A 20,885-nucleotide genomic window follows, 5' to 3' on the forward strand; every position below is an offset into this window, starting at 1 on the left:
TCTGTTGCTTGCCGTCGATTTTCACCCACAGCTGTTCGAGACCGGTAGCGTGAGTTACTACAAGTTGTGAGATCAGCCTATTGGAGACAGCTATCAAAACTCCTCCACCAAGTTTCTTCCCGGTGGATATTGCGTCTCTATCGTTGCGAAAAACGGAATATTCGTGGCCGAAGAGTTGTTGCGAGCTGATGTAGTCACAAAGCCACGTTTCGGTCAGAACGATGACGTCATATTCATCGTCACCGATTGCCAACAGGAACTCCTCTACCTTCGTTCGGAGTCCTCGTACATTCTGGTAATAGAAACTGATGGAACTCGATTGGATTCGGCCGTTAGCGGGTGGTGCAGATTTCGGCGAGGATGGAGTGTCCGGGGCTGGGGTATCGTGGTCGTTAGATGTTGGAGAGTGAGTGCTGGCTCGGGTGGATGTGCTCGCACTCGAACCCCGCAGCTGCAATTGAGGGTCATTTAGGGAAGGTGCGGAATCTGAGGCTTCGACTAAACATATACTCGTTCTCACATTACCTGGGAGACCAGGAGATTCGACTGGTACTGCTAGTTGCTACGTTGAGTAGTCCGTTTTCTGCTTCGTCCATTTCAGTTGTCTCTGGTACGTAGGGCAGGCAGCACTCCATGCGGCAGCACTCCATACAAGAGGATTTTTGGGAACGAAAAAAGGGGTTTGATTATTGAAGATCACGATCTCCATTCAGCAGGGGGTGGAGGGAAGGACAGGGGGGAGGGGGCTCTCTTATCAGTTTTTTAGCATAAATCCAGAACATATCAAGCAAAAACAACCATATTTTATAAGTTAGATTGTTTGGGTACGATTAATTTGAGACCCTCCTTTTTTAGGGCGAAGCTTAAAGAAACAGATTGAAATTATCCGATCATTAACACAAATTTAAAGATCCAGATTCAGAATATGAGTTTAAGTTATCTTTGTGTTGCAATTCGAAACTCCAGCTGCAGCTCTCATTTTATTGCGGTTGCTTATGAATTATGTTAAAATATGAATAAAAATTATGCCAACAAAAAAATAAGAATTTGAATAATTTCTGAAAATATCATTTGATTTTGAAGGGTGTAGCAAAGCACACCGGGTCAGCTAGTGAATATATAAACATGAAACGAATGCTTCAAGATCTACTTAGCTGATTCCTTTGTTGAACTAAATTTCTTCCTCAACATTTTGCTTTCCTCTTGAAGAAATCAAAGCAATCTGCGTAAAAACGGTCAGCGACGCTGTCGTCCCTTTAATTTCTTTTTCTTTGTTGGTTCTTCGCTGACGCTAAACACAAACTTACAAAGTTTATGAAACACATTGTATAATATGTAGTTCTTCCCTCTTTACCACCAGAACAAAATAACTTCAATTGAATGTTTGTTTCAAATTAATCATCGATTCTTCACAATTCCCAAAATCTGAATACGCCTCTTCCTCTTGGCTTAGACAAATGCACAAGTTGCATTTGCAAGTTGCATAGACAAATGCATCTTTTTAATCGAACCAGTTTTGAAAAATAAAACACTTTTCTTCACAAATTCAAATGTCTATGTTGTCCTCAGGTTAGCAGAACGCGACGCGAAAAATAAAACAGCCTTACTCGAGCCAGTATTGAAAAAAAAACCTTTTTCTTCACAAACTCAAACGTGCATTTCGTCCTCAGAATAACACAAATGTACCAGCAAGAATTGATTTCTTTGGCCGTCGAAGCCATGAACGTTAATACTTCCGGTCGGGGATTGATTGATTTCGTAAAACATTTCACAGCACTGTTCGAATAAGTAAAACTTCATTATTTCGAGGATTTACGAAACAAATAGGGACCGCGGAAAAATATGCGTCCGTATTCGAGCAAGGCCAACTTGGTTCTTTAATGTTTTGAATGGTGTATATAGTTGATTTAATAAAGTTGTGAAAATAGTTTCAGTTGTATTGTCCAATACTGTAACTACAGCTTCTTGAAATTTAATTGAAAACTGATCTTTTTATATGAAATTATTATGAGAAAAAGCGAATTAAAACCACCTGAAAAAATGCTCGCGGAACGAGTTGACAGATATTCAAAACAGATATTTTATGAGTTTCCTATAATTGTTTGTTGGAATTTTTTGTTTAACTTTGCAAAAAGTTTAATTAGCAAAGCCAAGAGATGATAATATTTCTTACACTTCAATGATAATTTAAATCGCTCTGTTTTGTAAAGATCGTTTTCTGGCAGGACTTGATTTACATATGATGTACTCTCTGGAGCCACTCTTTGATAGAAAATTAGTTTGAAAGCGACATTAAATCGAGAATCACCCAAGAATGAATAACTTCAATCTATCAGCACTTATTTTAAAACGATGAAAGGTGAACAGCAGAAATTAAGGCCGTTTTGAGGATTTTCGATAGAAATAAAAAAAAGGAGTTTCTTAAAATGTAATAAAAACACAGTCATTTACTTTTCTTATATTTTATTAAAAAAATGTACAATTTGGTTACTCGTTTGTTTTTTTTTCTCCTCCTCTCATTTCTGTTCTTTGCGTTAGTTTGTGTCTGCATGTGAGTTTGTGTGTGTGGTTGTATCTGTTTTATTTCTTACACTCAACATCCGACTAACGGACATTAAAGGTATCTGTTCTATTTCGTTTCTCTCTTATTTCGCACAGTTTTGTCACTTTTTTGAAAGAAGCTGTTCGCGGGATTTCTTATTGGCATACTTAGTACTAATCCCGTCCGATCTCGTCGTTTTTTTTCTACTCTTTGCCTTCCTCTGCCTTCCAAACTTCCCCTCTTGGTTGTGTTTACGTTTCGTGAGTTTCATTCGTTCGGAGCTGTCCGTTTTCGGGAGATTCTCTATTGACCCTTAACTATAAACTAGGTACCTAGTTCGCTTTGTTTGACTGTATGTGTGCATTTACTATTTTATCTCTTTCTTGAACGACTCGTGTGAAACTTTTATATGGCATTTGACGAAGACATTTGTCTTGGCTTTTTCTTCAATTGATTTATACTTTAGTTTTTTTTTCTCATGTATATTTCTCTATCAGTGCTTGAGTATAAACTATTTCCCATCTTAATACAGCAGCTTGTTGTAAAGTTTCTCGCTAATGTTTTGAGTCATTGTTTTTTTTTCTATTTTAATCGTTCTATTCTGGCATTTGCTTTCCGTTTTTCTTTTCTTTTGTGTGTGTTTCTGGATGTGATTTTATTTTCATTAATTTAACATTTTGTTTTCTATTTTAGACACATGGTGGACACTGTTTTTTTTGGTTAGACATTCGTTTCATATCATTTTTTGCTGTTCAAGTATGGTTTGAAAAGTTTCCTGCTTTAGTTGTTTTTTTTTTTGTTTAAGATTGATTCAAGTTGAAAGTGCTTGTTGTTTGTGAGTGTTTTGGGTTGTTTTGATCAGTCTGGAAGGTTGATTTTTATTCTTTTCTATAATATAGGTAGTCAGTAAGATTTTTGGTTCGGGCTTCCTTTTACTTTCACTTTTTCTCTCTCCTGATTGGGGGTCTAGAAAAATTCAGAGGGATGTTAGCAGTACAAAGAGATCGAATAAGCTTCGTCGGTGCAGAGAGTATACTTAAAGTACGTACGTAATTGTATATTCGCTTAAGTTTTGTTTTTTTTCTTCTTGTTTCTACACGTGTGTTATTTGAAATATGGGCGTTTTTTGTTTTGCATTTGCGTAATAATGATCCAATAATACATCTAAACGAAACAGCTGTACAGATGAGTAAGTTGTTTTGACTTAAATAATTTTTATTTTTATCGTGAATATCGAAACAAAAGAACAAAGTTTTCTGCCTTCACGTTATCTCAAAATACATAGGTTTTTTTTCGAATAGAGTTCTAAATTAAATAAGACAATATCCTTACGTCGATTGAAAATATGTTTTATAAGATTTTTTTCTGAATTATTTCACAGAAAAAGCAAATCTATGACCAAACACTTGACTGTTTTCCCATTTTCAAATTCGTAAATGGATCTGATTGTTTTCCCTATTTTTTCAGCTGTAAAATCGTTGTTGTTTTTTTTTCTTCAAATGGATGTGCTTATTTATTCTTGATATTTACGTTTACAATGTATGGAAACCAATGGTTGTGTTTGTTAAATGCTTTATTTTTATTTGGCGTGGTCCTGCTTGAGGGGGTAAATTCGATGCCCGGGGAAATCTTATCTCGATTTACTCCAAATGTTCTCGGGAAAAACTTCCAAAATTAGGGATAAATAGAAAACGATATTCGAGAATCGAGCATTGACAAACGTTTAAATCTTTCTTCTCACAAAATATGGCAGTTTGTTGCGAGTGTTGAGAAATTTTATGAAAAATAAAATTAAAGTTGCATTGGAGATTGATTTTTAATGTAGCTCAAACTTTCATTTTTTGTTAATGGAAATTTTTTTAACTTGCTTTTTCGAATTTGACCAAGACTGTAATTCAACAAATAAGAGATTTTCAATTAAAAAAACCAAGATACAAAATCAAAAATGGATCTATGAGATCTTAGCTTGTGCTACAAATTTACGAAAGTGGTTTCTATTCGATTTCTATTTTGGAGGTTTGACACCCTTATCGGTTTGGTTCTGTAAAAGCTTTTAGGAAAACAGGGTTGAAGTAAGTTCATTCCATTTAGTACAGGGTACATTTCAATTTTTTTCCTTCGATTTGGGTACGAGTTTGTTGTGTTTTTTTGTCACAATAATTTGTTTTTTTCTCTTTACTTTCGCTTGGCCTACATTTATATCTGTATATAATCCTACATGTTGTATGCTCCTAAGAAATAATGATCAATTTTTACAAGTTTTATCTCTTGCGATCGTCGCAAGTCGTGTTCCGTTGTTTTTTTTGTGTAATTTACTCAAAATGATTATTTTTTTTAATCGCGCACGCTCACCCACACACGTTTTTTTTTTCTTCGTCCCGATAATCGAATAATGCAGTTGCAGTTGCTTTACGCTCTAAACATTTAGCAGCTTAGCGTGAATTTTTGATAAATGTCGGCTGCGACTGTCGGCTTTGATGTAATTTATAAAATCACAAGCCCGCTCGTGTTTTTTCTTCTTTCCTCTTCTTCTTGTTAGTACTTTAATCCATATTTTACGATGAAGACTTTAAATCTTAATTCGGGATGAAATATCCATACTTATTTTTTTTTGTTTGTTTTAATAATATTAATCCTACCTCTAGCCGATTGTATTTTTGTTTTACTTTTGTTTAGGGAAAAAACTGATTCGTATGTGATAAATTTTCTATCATTTTAAGCTCTCTTATACTGCTTGGGTTGATTTTTTTTTCAATAAAAGGTTGGTTCAAACTCTAGTTATAACTAATAACTAATCGTTATAATTGATTGTGCGTTTCCCTCGGGGTAAATTTTTTCACGAAAAATTATAAGACAACCTCGAGGGATTGAAAAGGTTGAAACTATCTGGCTTGTTTGAAAAAAAAGGAAAGTTCTACTGTCGGCTTACGAATCAATTAGTGTACAAGTATAAACGAAAAACGTGTTATTTCACCATTGGTTTTTGATAAACAAAAAGAAAACGAAAAAAAGCGCTATCTGCCAATAATGATCATATATAACTTCGAGTCTTAACGTACGGTTGATGACTATAAATTGATTACTTCAGCTAGTATCCGATTCTGATTTACGTCTCCCTTCCTTCCTGTCACTTCTTACAAAAATACGAAATTCTTCTCTTAACTGTTCATCCTTTCGAAAGACGACCACCCCTGTGCTAGTTTTTTTTTTCCAAAACTCTTCCATCACTTAAAATCTACCGAAGGATCGGTCGTCCACCAACAGCGGCTGATCCTCGGAAAAACCCAGCCGCCGACGCCGCCGTCGCCGTCGCTGGCGGCTGATTGTAGGTAGGAAGTGGCGGCGGCTGAGGAACGGCAGCGCCATTCCCGATTTTCGTCTTGGTCGTTGCCGTCATCGTCGTGGTCGTTGTTGTTGTGGCACTAATGCTGCTGCTGTTGCTGTTGCTGCCGCCACCATTGCCCATCATCATGCTTCTATTGGTGTGGCTGCCGGCGGCGGCAACGCCCGGGGCTTGCTTCTAAGGGGACACGTACGGTGGGGGCCTCCGGTAGGACGGGGTAACCGGGGATTTGCCGCGGGATTCGCGTCCGCCCATCACGACGGCCGGCGGCGGGACGTACTCGTCGACGTCCTCGTTATCACCTGTTGGGAATTGAAAAAGGAATAAATGAGAAGCCTGTAGTGTCTCAAAATATTAAGCTATTCCATAAACGGTCCTTCGAACCGGATAAAGTCAGTAAGCTTTCAGGCTATCGGAGATTACCAAGATACGAATTTTATACTGTATAATACAGCAGAGAACATTCTCTCTTTAAGGGCATGTGATGTAGCTCAGTTGGCAAGTCAGTTGCTTCCTGAGCCGATGTCCATAAGTTCGACCCCATGAGTAAACATCGATCACAGTTGTACCGAATAAGTTTTTCAATGACTGTCCGCCAACTACATCGTTGATATAAGTCGCGAATGACATAAAGATGTTAAGACGACTATAATCGAAACAAAAAAATTCTCTCTGTCTTTCTTGATAATCTTGGATAAAACTTCGAGGAACTCATGGATTAAAGTAAGTCGCGTCGTCAAGGCCTTTACCGGAGCAGCTGGAAAGCTTCGTCGAGTGTAAATAAATTTCGGAGTTTTTGAACGACCGACTGTTAGATTGGCCGTGTAAGAAACCTAAGCAAGGGTGGCTCCAGAGAGTATGTGCCTGATGGTAAGCCGTATAATTTTGGTAAGCAACAGAAGCCCCTCGGTTACGTGAAATAGGATAAAACAATGTCTAAACAAAAGGACCAAGAGAATTACAATCAGCTATAGACCACGGCAAGAACAGGCTCTGGAGTGATCATTACCGGTATTACCTCAGAGAACATTATTCGGCAGAGAGGTAACTCAACTCGCAAGTAGAATCGTAACGACTCTTCTGATGGTGAGGATCTTTCAATTTTGCAACATCTGATCGCAGAGAGGAAGAATACTAAAATTGGATCGTGTTTGTTTGTTTCCTTGGGTTGCGTATTCTTGAATCTATAGTCGATTATTTCGTGGCCCTCATCCTAGGCACGCATATGGCCTGTTTATCTCGGCCGATCGGATGTTTGCCGCATGAACCTCGTCGGAAGGATCGTACGATTCTACCGGCGAGTTGAGTTATCTCTCTGCCGATTAGAGTTCACTGGGACCTTGGCTCTGAGTGATCTTTTTCATCTTAAGGCGCATTTTAACTTCTCGTGAAAACTTATAGAACTATTTTTATTCTGATTCCCCCGCCATGATGAAATTTCCGCGGTGAAAACCGGAGAAATCGATATAAACACAGTTGTAATCTATCTGTATTTTATCTTACAACCATTCCCCATCGCTTCCACCATCATGCTGTACCCCATGTTACAAATGCTAGTTCAGTCGCGTTTTTGAGTTGTTGACATTATAAAATGTTTTCACGTTCATTTTCACTTGAACTTTGAACCGGGCATTACACTTACACCTATTTCTAGCTTTGAGTAGCCATTGACTGACTCTGAGTGACCTGCTTCGGATTCTTAGGGACCATTTTTGGTCAGGAGTTCAAAGTCCTGGCACTAAGGTTTAGTTATAACAAAGTCAGAACCATGCACGAGTAAAGTTTCACGAAGACGAATAGAAACATAAACTATGGAAAGTTGAAAGAATTTATTCAAATTCGTCAAGAGTTTTAGATATGAACTATCTGTGACTTTTGACATCTGACAATGCTGTCTGTAAAGCTTTATTGCCTAAACATGCTCAAAACTGAACTGTATCGAAATGTCAAAAGCAACTTTAAACTAGTTTACTCAAAAGCGGGTGAACTTTTTTCTGTGTACATGCAAGCAAAAATTGTTGTGCAATCAATTTGTACGGATTCAGAGGGATGAATGGCTTTTAGAAGTTAAAATCAATCCAGATAAAAAAAAACAGATTCAGGACAACAGCAACAGGTGCATCTTAATGGACGACGAAACCTACGTCATTCAGGAACGCTTCTCGGGCCACAATTATACACGAAATCGACGGACGAGGAGGTGGATAATGCCGACAGCACGATGGCATTAAAAAATTGGGCAGAATGTTCTAGTATTGCAAGCTATTTGTACCTGTGGTATGCGATCAAATATTTTATTCATAAAAGGTACAATAAATGTTCAAGCTTACTAAGGGAGAGAAGTAGGCTTTGCTGTGGTGATGGCGGGTGTGTTTTTCTCAGCAGCAAAATTAAAAATAGAGAAAATTTTCTAAAATTAACATTAAAAGTGAAGTGAATCGAATCGTGTGGACCTGAATTTTCCGGATTGAATAACGTACGAAATGGAATATGGCCGGAAGAGCTTTTCGGAGAAGCCTAATTCAAAATCATGGCAGATTCGGCAGCAGTTAATCGCTTACAAGTTTTCTCTGGATGTATCCCAGTCCCTGTTGGCGCAGTAATGGTCGTTTTATGGTGAGAACTGTCCATTCAATTTAGGTTCATTTCGAAGAAGTGTTGAATACTTTCGTAAGTTTAAACTACATTACTTTTCCTTATTCATCAATCCTATCTGCCAAGTAGGATTTTCCAACAAAACGAATAACCTTTCCCTTTCCTGTCTGAAACAGCATCTTTATATGTAGGGTCGTATGAGTTCTCTGCACCTGAAAAGTTCATTTAGCTGTCCAGACTATCCCTAGGGGAGATGGGGGCATAATGGCCACCTTAAGGAAAACGGTTATTTAACCATAGAAAATAGCTATAATATGGAGGTTACATTATTGTTTCGTGTTCAGACACTTGAAAAGCCTATTCCCTAACGGGCTGAAACGTGAAAAACTAGATGAAAACGTTAAAAAATGCATTTAAAAAAAAATTGCCAAAAGCTGAAAACCAGCCACTGTGGAGGCATAATGAGAACCCCCCCTGAGGCAGTATGAGCACCATTAATCAGAGCAAGATGTACGTTTTTGCCGGGGAATCTAGCAGCGAATTCAATTCGATGAAGTCAGGTGAGTCGTAGATTCATCAAACAAAGCAATAACAAAATAATCTAGGTCTGTTTGTAGAATACAAACAATTCACGCACGCTCATACATTAAGTGCTTTGTTCGGAGGATGATGCTACTAGCCGTATAATGTAACAATAAAAAAATCGATCATGAATTGTGAATGGAAAAAAAATCACCTCGAACAGAAATCTAACTCTAGTCTTTTGATTACCTCTCCGACACCTTACCAATAGGCTAAATTGTCGGATGAAAACTAGTCAAGGTGTGGCGCTTTAAATCAATTTTAATTCGCTGCTAGATTCTACGGTAGAAAATGCTCATTATGCCTCGATAATATGGTGCTCTATATACCCCTAGTCAACAAATTTAAGTAAAAACGTGTTTTAAAATTGATAAAAGTGAAAAATCAAAAATTTTATGATGGTAAAAATTGAGAAACAATGTGTACATCATGTTGCAGTGCGTACATTATTGATCAAGGTTATTTTAAGATCATAAGAGCTTATTTCGTGGTGCTCAAAAATTATAATATTTTCGTAACTTTAGAACCAAGCTAGTTTATTTTAAATATCTCTGTAAAGATGATAAGGAGATTCCTTTTTCTGTGAAAAATTAATACTATAGGAAGTACGAAACAAATCCTCATGAAAATTTATTTAAGAAAATACGCACTTTCGTAGAAAAGCGTAGTTCTCATTATGCCTCGGGTGCTCGTTATGCACTCATCTCCCCTATATGATTACATTGACGTGCCACGGTGTGCATTGTGGTACCACACTGATTCTCAATAACAACACTTGAAATGAGTATTGAATCCAGGTACTCATTTTGGCATCTTGTGTTGGGCTTGATTAATAGTTGTACCTCGTGTATCAGCCAATGCTAGATGTGTGTAGTCACCCTATGCTATGCTTTGCTATGCTATGCTATGCTATGCTAATAAATGTTCAAGCTTACTAAGATGAACGCTTGAAAAAAAAAGAATGCTGTCCCTCTATAAAAAGCATCAGTATCCCCCTCTCTTCTGGTCAAATTTGGCATTTGTACATTACACCAAGCCTTCACTGCAGTGATTTTCAGACAACAACAACCGATTCGTCTAGAAAACATCGATCCACCAAATTGTCTAGATCTTCAACCGATTGAACGATACTGGGCGATTGTGAAAAGGATCTTTAGGAAAAAGGGGACAATTTCTCAAAGCATGGAAAAATCCGAGAAAAAAAAGAAGGCAGCATCTAGGAAATACACAAAAGCTACTGTGCAGAATCTGATGGAAGGCATTTCATCAAAAGTGCAATCATTCTTCAGAACATTTTTTTTTACTTTTGTAAACTATGATATTGTTTTTAATAATAATGATCTTCAATAAACCGAAAAGGAAAAATTAGATAATAAACTTATTTCAATTTTATTCACAGAAAAATGTAGTTAAAGAGTTTTCGATACAGTCCTTAGAGAGGAAAAATGCAGAAAGCTGTTTCGTAAAACGATTCACTTTGAAGGACAATTCTCGATGACTGATGAGTGGAGACAAATTTTTCACTTTGGAAGTGTACTGACACGTGACAAAAGGGCAGGAATTTCGTACAGAAATCTTCTGCCAAGCAAATTGATATCAGCTATAGTAAGAACAGGTTCTGGAGTGATCATTACTGGCTGTCAACCAGTGAACATTATTGGGAAGAGAGGCAATTCAACTCACCAGTAGAATCGTATCGATTCTTCTGGCGAGGCTCTTGCGAGTTTGAAACAGGAGAGGTATAGATATTGGTGTTAGTCAGGAGTGTCAAATTTACAATCCAGGGTCTGTAACGAGTAAAAATTTCAGGGACGAATGAGGGTTCAATATGCTCAGTGTGCAGACTACGTATGAAAAGTTTAGCTGATGTAGGTACTTGACTCTGTCAACTCGAAATAGATCTTGAGCGTTTACTCATTTTTTTCATATGACTTGGAATATTGTATTCTCGGATATTTCGTGCATGTCAATTTCTGTTAAATCTGCAGGATAATACTTCATTGCTGTTGAAAATTTTGTTTTGCTTGAGAAGTGAATATTGTTAAAGTTCCAGAAGAGTATTTATATGCTGAGGTTATATTAATTTAGTGGTGGCTCCATAGACTATACTGATTAAAAAAAACTGAATGAACTGAATAAACTTGCTGATGATTTTTGATCGATGAAATTTAATCTGATTTATAATAACTTAAGTGCACCAAATCTCGGTAAACAATAGATAATATTTTCTCTAGCAGTTCTGATTTTTCGAATCCGAGCGTTATAAGTTTAAATTTTTATAACAAGATATGTGTTAATTTCCAGCCAAGTTAACAAGTTCTTCGGACATAATGTTATAGCACAGACAAACAGACAGGACACTCTATTTTCATTCTTCGCAAAACGACTTCTGAGCTAGGCAATGTCGCCACCAGGTAGCGCTGCTTCAATTAAAGAGAAATCATAATTTTTCATCATGGTAGTAGCCCTTGCGGTTTTGTTTGTTTACTTTGACAACCCGAAACCTAGTGAACTGCAAAAAAAAGGGGATAGGAATTCTAAACTCTTTTGTAACTTACATGGCGATATCCGGTTATTGGAACTTTTGATGGTGCCTGAACAGTGATTCTACATGGCGGAAAGCTAAGATCGATCATGGATTGCAAAAGCTGTTGAAAAGAAACAGTAGTTTTCTAGGCAAACAAGCAGGTAGTATCTTAGTAGTAATTTAATTCTGAGAGTCTGATCAGCTGCAAAATTCTTTCAGAAGACATGAATCCAGCCTGTGAATCCAACATACCCAAGTTGAACCTTGGAGTTCGGCTTTCAGAGGTTGACACGGCAAATTATTCGGAAAACGACATACATCGTGAAGTTTTCTAGAAGTGTCCCAGCTTCCTAGAAGTGTCCCAGCTTCCGAGAAGTGCCCCCCTGTGTCCTGCATGGAGCACAGTTCAAAGTTTGTTTCTCTGTGCAAAGCGTTCAGGATTTTCGAAGCATATCTTTTATAAATTTATGTAAATTTTTGTAGATTTTAAAAATTTATATAAAAAATATTACTAAAAAAACGTCGGAAAAAAATTGTTGGATGAAAATGTTGCAGTTATTTGTTTTTTTTTTGTTTTTTGGGAAATCTATAAATCGTATTAAAAAATTAGGTACCTACAACATAGTTTCTTCTAATAATCCTTAAATATTTGAATACTTGGCTATCTCAAGGACTTGAAATGAGAACAAACTAATAAATTGCAGTTTTGATCTCCGTTACAATTTGTCAACACTCTCCACTCCCGACAGATCAACGAGCATCACTGTGGCAGGACCAAGCTGGAATTCCACAGAGTTGTTTTTGAAAATTCTTCATTAAAACGTATAATTATCATTTTCGAATTATGAATCATCCTCATCTAAATCCAGCAGAGAATAACCGTCAAAAATTAGCTACCCTTCAGAAAAGAAGGGTTGTAAGCTTGCCGTGGTCTGGTTTGCAGCCATTAGTCACTGTTTATTGCTGCTGCTATATTAAAAAAAATAAACATAATCATTTCACTACATACAGATTAAATCAAGGTTCTTAGATACACTAGGTTCTCCGACTTTCATAGTAAGTAGGCGAGGAGTGAGCGGGGCTCTCAATGAGTTTGTTTATTTTTTGCTCAGCTTTTCTGGGGTTTGTTGGTAAACAAACTTCATGAGTTCCGTATAGTTGCATAGCCTACATAGCCAAAATGGCTGATTCGGGAATTCGTTATTCGGGAACACCTCCTGAATATATACCCACCTTGGATTAAATAACAAGATACTGTTCTGAAAATGATAAAACGGTTGTTTACTCTTCAAAACAAAACGCCAAATTGTCAAAGGTAACCATGATCATTTTCATTATCGAAATTGATTGGTAGGCAATGTCGGCAATAGATGGCAGTGTAATCGCTTTGCGAAAAATTGACCAGATTTTCTTCAGAGTGTCCTGTCTGTTTGTCTGTGGTTATAGTATCCGCTAAATAGACATTCGACACTTAAGGCAAATCCCATTCTGGGAACTCTGTATGTTTGAGAAGAGAAGAACTTCGCTGGCGAAGTTCTGTATAATGAGCTGAATAAAAGAATCTGTCTCTTTGTACCTGACAATCAACCGAACCGGACCTGTTTTATTATTTCTACAAGAAATCCCCTTTTAATACTTTTCCCTGTTGTAATATAAAATGTTAAGCGATATCAACTGGAAAACCTTAAATAAACCGGTTACTTCAATGGCGACGAGGAGGATTTTTGGTTGGAACGGAAGCGGCAAGTGTAAAAATTTTAATTTTCAATATTTTAATGCCGCATTGTAAGTATGGTACAATTTTGTTGCGGGATTTGAAAGTGTTACTACTAATGGTTGCTTCAGCTTTTCATAAGTAGTTTTTATTTCAAACAATCCCACGGTGATAAACTATTTGCTTATAAGCAATGAATTTTTGCAGATTTTATTGTGTATTTTTTACTTTGGAAAACGCATTTTTTTCGGCTGAATCATGCCGCTTTACGTCAATTTATAGTTTTCATTTTTTTTTTATATTTTTTTTTCCTGGACAGCTTCTATCTGGTTTTGTGAGAGTTATGCTTTTCACAAAATTCTCTCCTATCATGAAAACCTGGACTAGACACACTGTCGGTGAGTGACCTCACTTCACTCAGAGAAGAAATGTCAGTGTGATTTTGATTTAGTTGCCGAGCGCCCTAGAAAAACAGAAGCACGATGGATGCAACCTAGATTTTTTCGAAAAGGTTAAACTTTTAAGTGGATTTTGTGAATCATTCCGAGGATGTGCTGCTATTGCTGGACCAGGGTTTGGCATCGGTTGTGTCTGACTAGAGATGGGCTGCTTGTGTTGCGGTTGGATTGCGACGGAAAAGTTTGCTGTATTGTGGAGATTTTCCGGTGGTGTTAATTTTGTTTACCATCATTTGCCTGATGTGTTTTTGTATCCAGTTTTTGCAGTATGAACACCGGTAGAACATATTTTAGCAAGGTATGTTTTTTCTCCTTTTTTTGTGATTTTTTTGGCTATATTTTCATTAGATCAAAACTTTTTTTTAATTTGCATGATTGCATTTTGCCTACTATGTGCTTTTGATTTGTTCTGTTATCAATCAGTTGTTTTGAATTCATCCTAATTTTCTTTTATTTTTTCCAAAACCTATATTAGATTTTATTGAGATATCGCGATAAGTTTAGCTTTTCGTCAATTTTTTGTACGATAAATATGAGAAACAGAAATTTTAAAAATGAAAGAGCAGTTCAAATCGTTCATGAACTTACAACAAACTTACATCGACAGAAATGGAAAACACAAATCAGAACACTATTTTTTTATTATGTTTACTAACACACATTGGTAAAATCTTATAGTGTTTGAAATACAAGTTTTACAAATCTATTAAAAAATAAAGATAAATGTTGTAGTTCTATGAAAGGTTATTTTGTCATTAACGATTTGGTTTTTGTTTTCACTGCTTGACCAAAATTAAAATTTGGTTGTTTAAAAAATTTCTTTCAAACTGCATTGAACAATATTTTCTGATTTTAAATGGTTTTGTTTGTTTGAATGGAAGTCTTTTACTGGTCGTTAGACTAATTTATTTCAGCATAATAATGATTTTGATCTCATACTGAGTGAATTTAAAGTTCTTGAATAACATGAATAATTTTTGCAAATTAGCAGAAATAATTCTCTAAGTATCTTCAGAGAAATAAATTCAGATGATTGTTAGCAAATGGCCGTAAATAACCTATAAGTAAATTTTAAAAAAATAATCATTTGGTGTAGTAACTCGAAAGATTTGGTTTTGACAGTTATTTGGTTTTTGTATCTAGTGGTTGAACGAGCTTGTAGAACTTTCTTTAAGACATAGTTTTTCTCCGGAACAAAAGTGATTGTTTTTTGTTTGTATGCTTCAATGAAAATCTAATTTTTTGCCTCAAAGTAAAAAAAAAAAAGATTTTCTCAGTTTGCTGTGGAGCCTAGACGTTATGGATTCTTTCTGAAAAATAAAAGGATGATTTATATTGCTCATGATGAGAATTTTTTCTAACCGTTGTTGGAGAAATCCAATGATTTTTTCTGAGTATTTATTTTCTTTTCTTCGTAGCAAGATCGCCTTTTACTTTTTTGAAGGAGGAGATGAAGGTGTGATTTCGGAAGGAAATTTTTACGGTTTCACCGAAGGCTTTATAAAGAAGAAGTGTAATGAAAATATAAACGTGTTAAGTGTACATGATAACTAGAAAAAATTTAAATGTGTATGCAAAAAGTGCTTGTTTAATGCCTATCAATAGGTTTCGTGTTCCGAATTTTAAATAAAAATAAATGTATGTGTATTGTAAAATACAGTCGAAAAATATTGTAACGCGTAGTCTAAAATATGATAAAGAAGCAGTTTTTTATTTTGTTAACTAAAGGATGCAGGAGTTATAGTATCCGCTAAATAGACATTCGACACTTAAGGCAAATCTCATTCTGGGAACTCTGTATGTTTGAGAAGAGAAGAACTTCGCTGGCGAAGTTCTGTATAATAAGCTGAATAAAAGAAACTGTCACTTTGTACCTGACAATCAACCGAACCGGACCTGTTTTATTATTTCTACAAGAAATCCCCTTTTAATACTTTTCCCTGTTGTAATATAAAATTTTAAGCGATATCAACTGGAAAACCTTAAATAAACCGGTTACTTCAAATGTTAACCGTTGAACCCTCACAGACAGCAAAACATACGATAGCATCAAAAGACAATTCAAGTTCAAACAATTAAAGATGATACTGAGTGCATGAAGAATCTTTTGAAACCTTAAAAATCAGTTTCAAGTTATAAACTGAGGGTAGACATTGCAGGCTGAAAACCTTCTTCACATAAACATTCAAAAAACAATTACAAATTATTCATATTAAAGATTTTGAATGCAGGACCAAATTTTTGGATATCATGCAATTTTAGCTTTTGTGAAAAAGTACCGAAGAATTATCTTTTTTTTTTTGGCTTGAGTGTGTTTTTTTTTACGAAATATACTGACAAGTCTTTCCAAACATGAATGAGCAAAAATTGTTTGTTTTTATTTTTATCGAAAGCTGTTGGATTCTAGTATTGAAATGGCAGTTTCATTTTTACGATATTTTCAATTGATTTTTAATAAAAGATTTTGAATAGGCACTGGATCAAGTGACTCAGAGCGAGATATTAATAAGCTTAAGTAATCTTGTCACTTCTAGGTAACATTTCTGTTTTTATTAGCTAATAGTGATTGTAAATTGTCGTTGAGTATCAGCCTTGGGAAGTTATCTCTTGATAGAGCGTGAAATGCAGTCACGATAATGAAAGTAGATTTTTTTCTGGTTCATTTCCATCAAATGTTGAAACTAGTGGTCGGTGACTTCCAAAAAAAATTTTTTTCTGAAATTTTCGTTTTTAATAAATTTAAAAAATATATATTTTATGCGTTTTTCAATTATAATGGTGCTTATTCTTTAATTTTAACTTTCAATAATATTAATTGAACTGTTAAACTCAACATTCTCATCAAAATTCATAACAAAAAAATTCAAAATTATTTTAACGAGTTACAGAAAATACGCAAATGAAACCAGGAATATTGCTTTTAAAAATAGCTCCATATATTAAAATTTCTAAATCGGCTGATAAATCTTGTCACAGTCTCGGAGGCTTGAATTTTCTGAAATCATAAAAATTATCTGTAATTATCTGAATCTTTATATCATTCCATTTGAATCCATTCTCTTTTGATTTTCTGACTGTGAAATCATTGGTAAAATTAAAAAAAAAAAAACAAAATTAAAGATAAAAAAATCACTTAATACTTGAAACCACTTTAACTTTTTTGTGATAACGCTTATGCGATCTGGAGTTGGAACGTTTGTCATAATTTAAGCTTTAGGAAAACTAAGAAAATCAAATAGTAATTGAGTCAACATTTAAATTAAGCTTTGAAGTTGCTACTTCGAATCATTTTTCAAGCTTTTCATGGACAAAAGCTAGAACAAAATTTATTCTTATCGAACATTTAGATTTTTAAGGCTTCCAAGAAGATTATGTTTTTAAAACACAAAAATTTGAACTTGAAAAACAAATACAAACTTCTTAAAAATTGTTCAAATGTTCTTAAAAGTTTGACTATAAAATTCGGTAAATTTAAAAAATATAACTTAACTTGGTTAATTTTTTTGGAAATTATAATAAAATGTTAACTCAATTGATCGGCCTTGTTGGTAAAAGACATGTTATTTTAGAAAGAACATTTTATAATTATGAATATGAAAATTTGTTCCATAAGGAACAAATTGGTGACAGTGATGAAAATGATTCTTATCAAATCCTACTTGCTTATTTTTAACATTTATTTATTTCATGTCTTTCAATCTGCCTGTTTTTATAGAATTCAATTGATGATTCAAATAAACGAACTTCTCGAAATCTGCAAGACGATTTGATTTTTGCTCTAAAAATATCTCAAATGCAATTTAGTTAAAACATCTTTAAAAGTTCGTTTATTTTTTTTACAAAATTGGAAAAAGCGAACAAATGGAAAACTTTAATAAATTTACTTTCGCAGAAGTCAAAATGAGGTACGGTCTTTAGGGAAAAAACCTTTGTTTTAAATGTACTCCAAAATTAATCAAAATTAGCTCTTAAATTCTTTGCTCGTGATTGAAATGTGAATTTGGTGGCCTTGTGTAGTTTATCAAAATCATTTAAATGTCAAATTGAGGATTTAGAAAAAACAAACACAAATTAATGCTGCTGTTGAAATTGGTTGGTCTCTCGAAGGATATTTTATATCAGCATTAAATTTTGTATGATATAAAAGTGTTTATATGAAATAATTATATGAAAATGATGAATAAAAACCTAATGGATGAACTTGATAAGATACATTTCTTAACAAAAATTTCAAAGACGAGATAGGGTTTTTTTTAAATTGCAAATCGCAATTTGAAGTTAAAAACTAGCTTCAATTCGTTAATGTTATGTACTGTTTCAGAATGAAATGTCTTAGGCCTAGAGTGATATAGGATCAAAAACCGCCGGAGGCGAGAAAATTTTACGACACGTTTGTTACCACTTTTTTATAAACACCTTTTGGGATTTTCCCGTTACTATGGTAAATTCTTTTCTTGATCTGGAAAATTTTACCTTGAAAAAATCTCCATGGGAGGGGGGGTTAAACGTATCACTTTGATTGACATTCCCGAGCCGCGTATATCATTTTTAGGATCATTAAAAAAATTGCATCTGGTTGAAATTTTTGCAATGAGGACCACATGTTGCCCCTATACGTGTTTTACTCGTTTCATTTTTCTTCTTCCTGCGGGTTTCTTGACTGAAAACTTGGTACGAGAATTTTTTGTTTTCTTCAGCCCCTTGATAGATTCAGGTTCAGAACCTTTGACAGTAATTTTTACCGAATTCTTATCAAGTGATATATGTAGGTATGCAGTACGTTCAGGATGTGAAACGAATTCCAGATTCATCTTTCAACAGCGGAGAAGATCCAAGCGATAGCACCGATACCAACCCGGAGGCTAGCTCGACAGACGAACAAATCTTAGAAAACTCTCCTGCAGAAAGCGAAGTTCTACTGATGGACTCATCATATCAGAAGCAAAAAAGGGAAACAAAGAAAATCAAAAATTTGGGGACATGATTCTGTATAATATTTTAGAATAATTCAAATTAAGTTGATGTCGAGAGTTGGGAGGAGGGACATGTAGAATATAAGACGAATAAATAAAATAATTCTAGTAAAAAGTAAAAGGTTTATTGTTTCAGTGCAGTAACGCTTCCATCACCAGACTAAACGCCGCAGTAACGAATACCAGTCGGATATGAAAAGGATATAAATAATCGAACATTCATTTGCGAAACCGTTCACTCACATTGTTTAAACAAGGTCGAACCGATTCATTAAATTGAGTGGAGGAATCAACTTGTGTATTGCAGCGTACAATCTTCACGTGGATTGCAAGAGACTGGAAAGCACGAACCGGAACGACGAAAATTTACGAAAAATAACCCGAACATCTTCACTTTTCAAAGAAAGTGAATCGAACGAGTTGTGCAGTTGTGCTATGCGGATAAGTGGTGTTTAGGTTTACAGATTAGTGGAACCTCTAGGAATCGAACGATGGACACAAGAGATGATGGATGCCACAGTTGGGACTTGATGAGAGCGAAAATTTAACTGGGATGGAATTATTTGCGCAGAAGTCTAAATAGGTGAAATTTCCGAAATATTTGAATAAACTAATAGGTTAACTCTTGCAATAGATCAGGCGGTCAACACTGTTCTGCAAGTCATACGATGTTCATTGATAAATTTTGATGAAAACGCACCTCATCCAGTAATTAGTAAGTAAACTTTATAATAGCGATCTCAAAAAAGTCGGTCATTCGGGGGTGATGGCTCCATAGAGTAAGCCAATAATCCACAAATCTACTGACGATTATTTTGAACCGTAGCTTTCCTTCGCTTACGGTTCTCATTACAGGACCTGAATTCAGATTTTGACTTTTGAATTATATTTCTGCGTGGATTATGCCTGATGATTCTGAACTGTAAGTACGCTTAACACCAGAGTACTTACCATCATTGTTGGTGCTGCTGTACGAGGGCGGCAGCAGTGGCGGCTTCTCGTCTTTGAGTATCACCGGCGACTTGTTGCCGATCTCCGGCTTCTCGTCCAGCTCGTCCTGGAATATCACCGGGATGCCCTTGGAGCGGAACGACTTGCGCTCCTCGTCGGTACCTTGGGAAGAATTGGTTGGTTGGGAGGAGGCGATAGGTTGGAAATTGATATATTCTTCGATTATTGGATATGGTATTAGCCTTTCACCAATGGTGGGGTTAGTGGGGTGATAATTTGGATGCCGAATTGGATAGTAGATTGGACTTACCAAGTTCCATCTTGCCGGTGAGCCTTCGTCGGTAGAGGACGCAGGCGATGAGGGACGCGATCAGCAACATGGCCAGGATTATCACAGCCGGCAGGACAAATGTGAGTAGGTAGTCGTCTTTGGGCACTGGAGGAGGTTGAGCCTTTTCAGGTTCGTTGGTAACGTGGATGGGTGTGTCGTAACCTTGGCAGGTACCCATCGGGATAAGGCTAACGTTTTGGAGGCTGAATTCCTGTCCGAGGATCTCTCGTACCTTGGCTCGGATAGTGCCGTCTGGGTAGAGGAGGATGTTCCTCAGGGCTTCGATTTCCTCGTCCGGACAGCGTTGATGCTGACGGTAGAGCGTCGTGTTGTAGAAGGTCACCTGAATTTGTCCAGTGTGGTGGATTGGTCGAATATTTTTTATCTGAATGTAGTTGGTGTTGGCATCGCCGAAGACTTGAGCTAGCCGCTCGATGAAACGACGCTGCGCTAGGGCTATTGTGAACTGTTCGTGGGTTGTGTCCAGAGTCAGTTCAAATAGGACGCTCTGCTCTCGTTTATGGTGTGGTTGATGGACGACAACGATGAGTGCGTCCGTTGCTGTTAATCCCTCGCGATCTTCGGCAATCTGTGGGAAAAAATAACGTAGATACTAAGTCTTATACGATGCGTTGGTTAATATTCAAGATAACTCACTAGTAAGTATTCCTTCTGTCCAACATCAAAACTCCTCGGAATACCATAGAATTCGTTGTTCTTGGAGTCAAACTGCAACCAATGGAACTGATCGAGCGGATTGCGTTCGTTGGTCAGCAGTTTCAGTTTGAGTTCTTCACCATCTTCGGGATCGTAGAAGGTATCCTAAATTTAATAAAAACAAATGTTAATTTCAATCCGTAGAAATCAAT

General features: G+C 36.0%; 1 protein-coding gene across 10 annotated transcripts in view; it reads right to left on the bottom strand.

Annotated features, from left to right (window-relative positions):
* Positions 1-2,446: 2,446 nt before the first annotated feature.
* LOC129754770 (uncharacterized) overlaps positions 2,447-20,885 on the bottom strand; it is a 601,388-nt gene continuing 582,949 nt past the window's right edge. For 9 of the 10 annotated variants that reach the window (XM_055750995.1, XM_055750997.1, XM_055750993.1 and 6 more), the window contains 4 exons: positions 20,674-20,838; positions 19,996-20,605; positions 19,686-19,901; positions 2,447-6,187 (listed from right to left, as the gene is read on the bottom strand). In XM_055750995.1, coding sequence (XP_055606970.1) covers positions 6,063-6,187; positions 19,686-19,901; positions 19,996-20,605; positions 20,674-20,838 — 1,116 coding nt within the window. In that variant the 3' untranslated portion in view covers positions 2,447-6,062. The remainder of the gene's footprint in view (positions 6,188-19,685; positions 19,902-19,995; positions 20,606-20,673; positions 20,839-20,885) is intronic. The other variant, XM_055751000.1, reaches the window with a different exon arrangement.

This window comes from Uranotaenia lowii, chromosome 3 (assembly GCF_029784155.1).
Source record: "Uranotaenia lowii strain MFRU-FL chromosome 3, ASM2978415v1, whole genome shotgun sequence".
NCBI lineage: Eukaryota > Metazoa > Arthropoda > Insecta > Diptera > Culicidae > Uranotaenia > Uranotaenia lowii.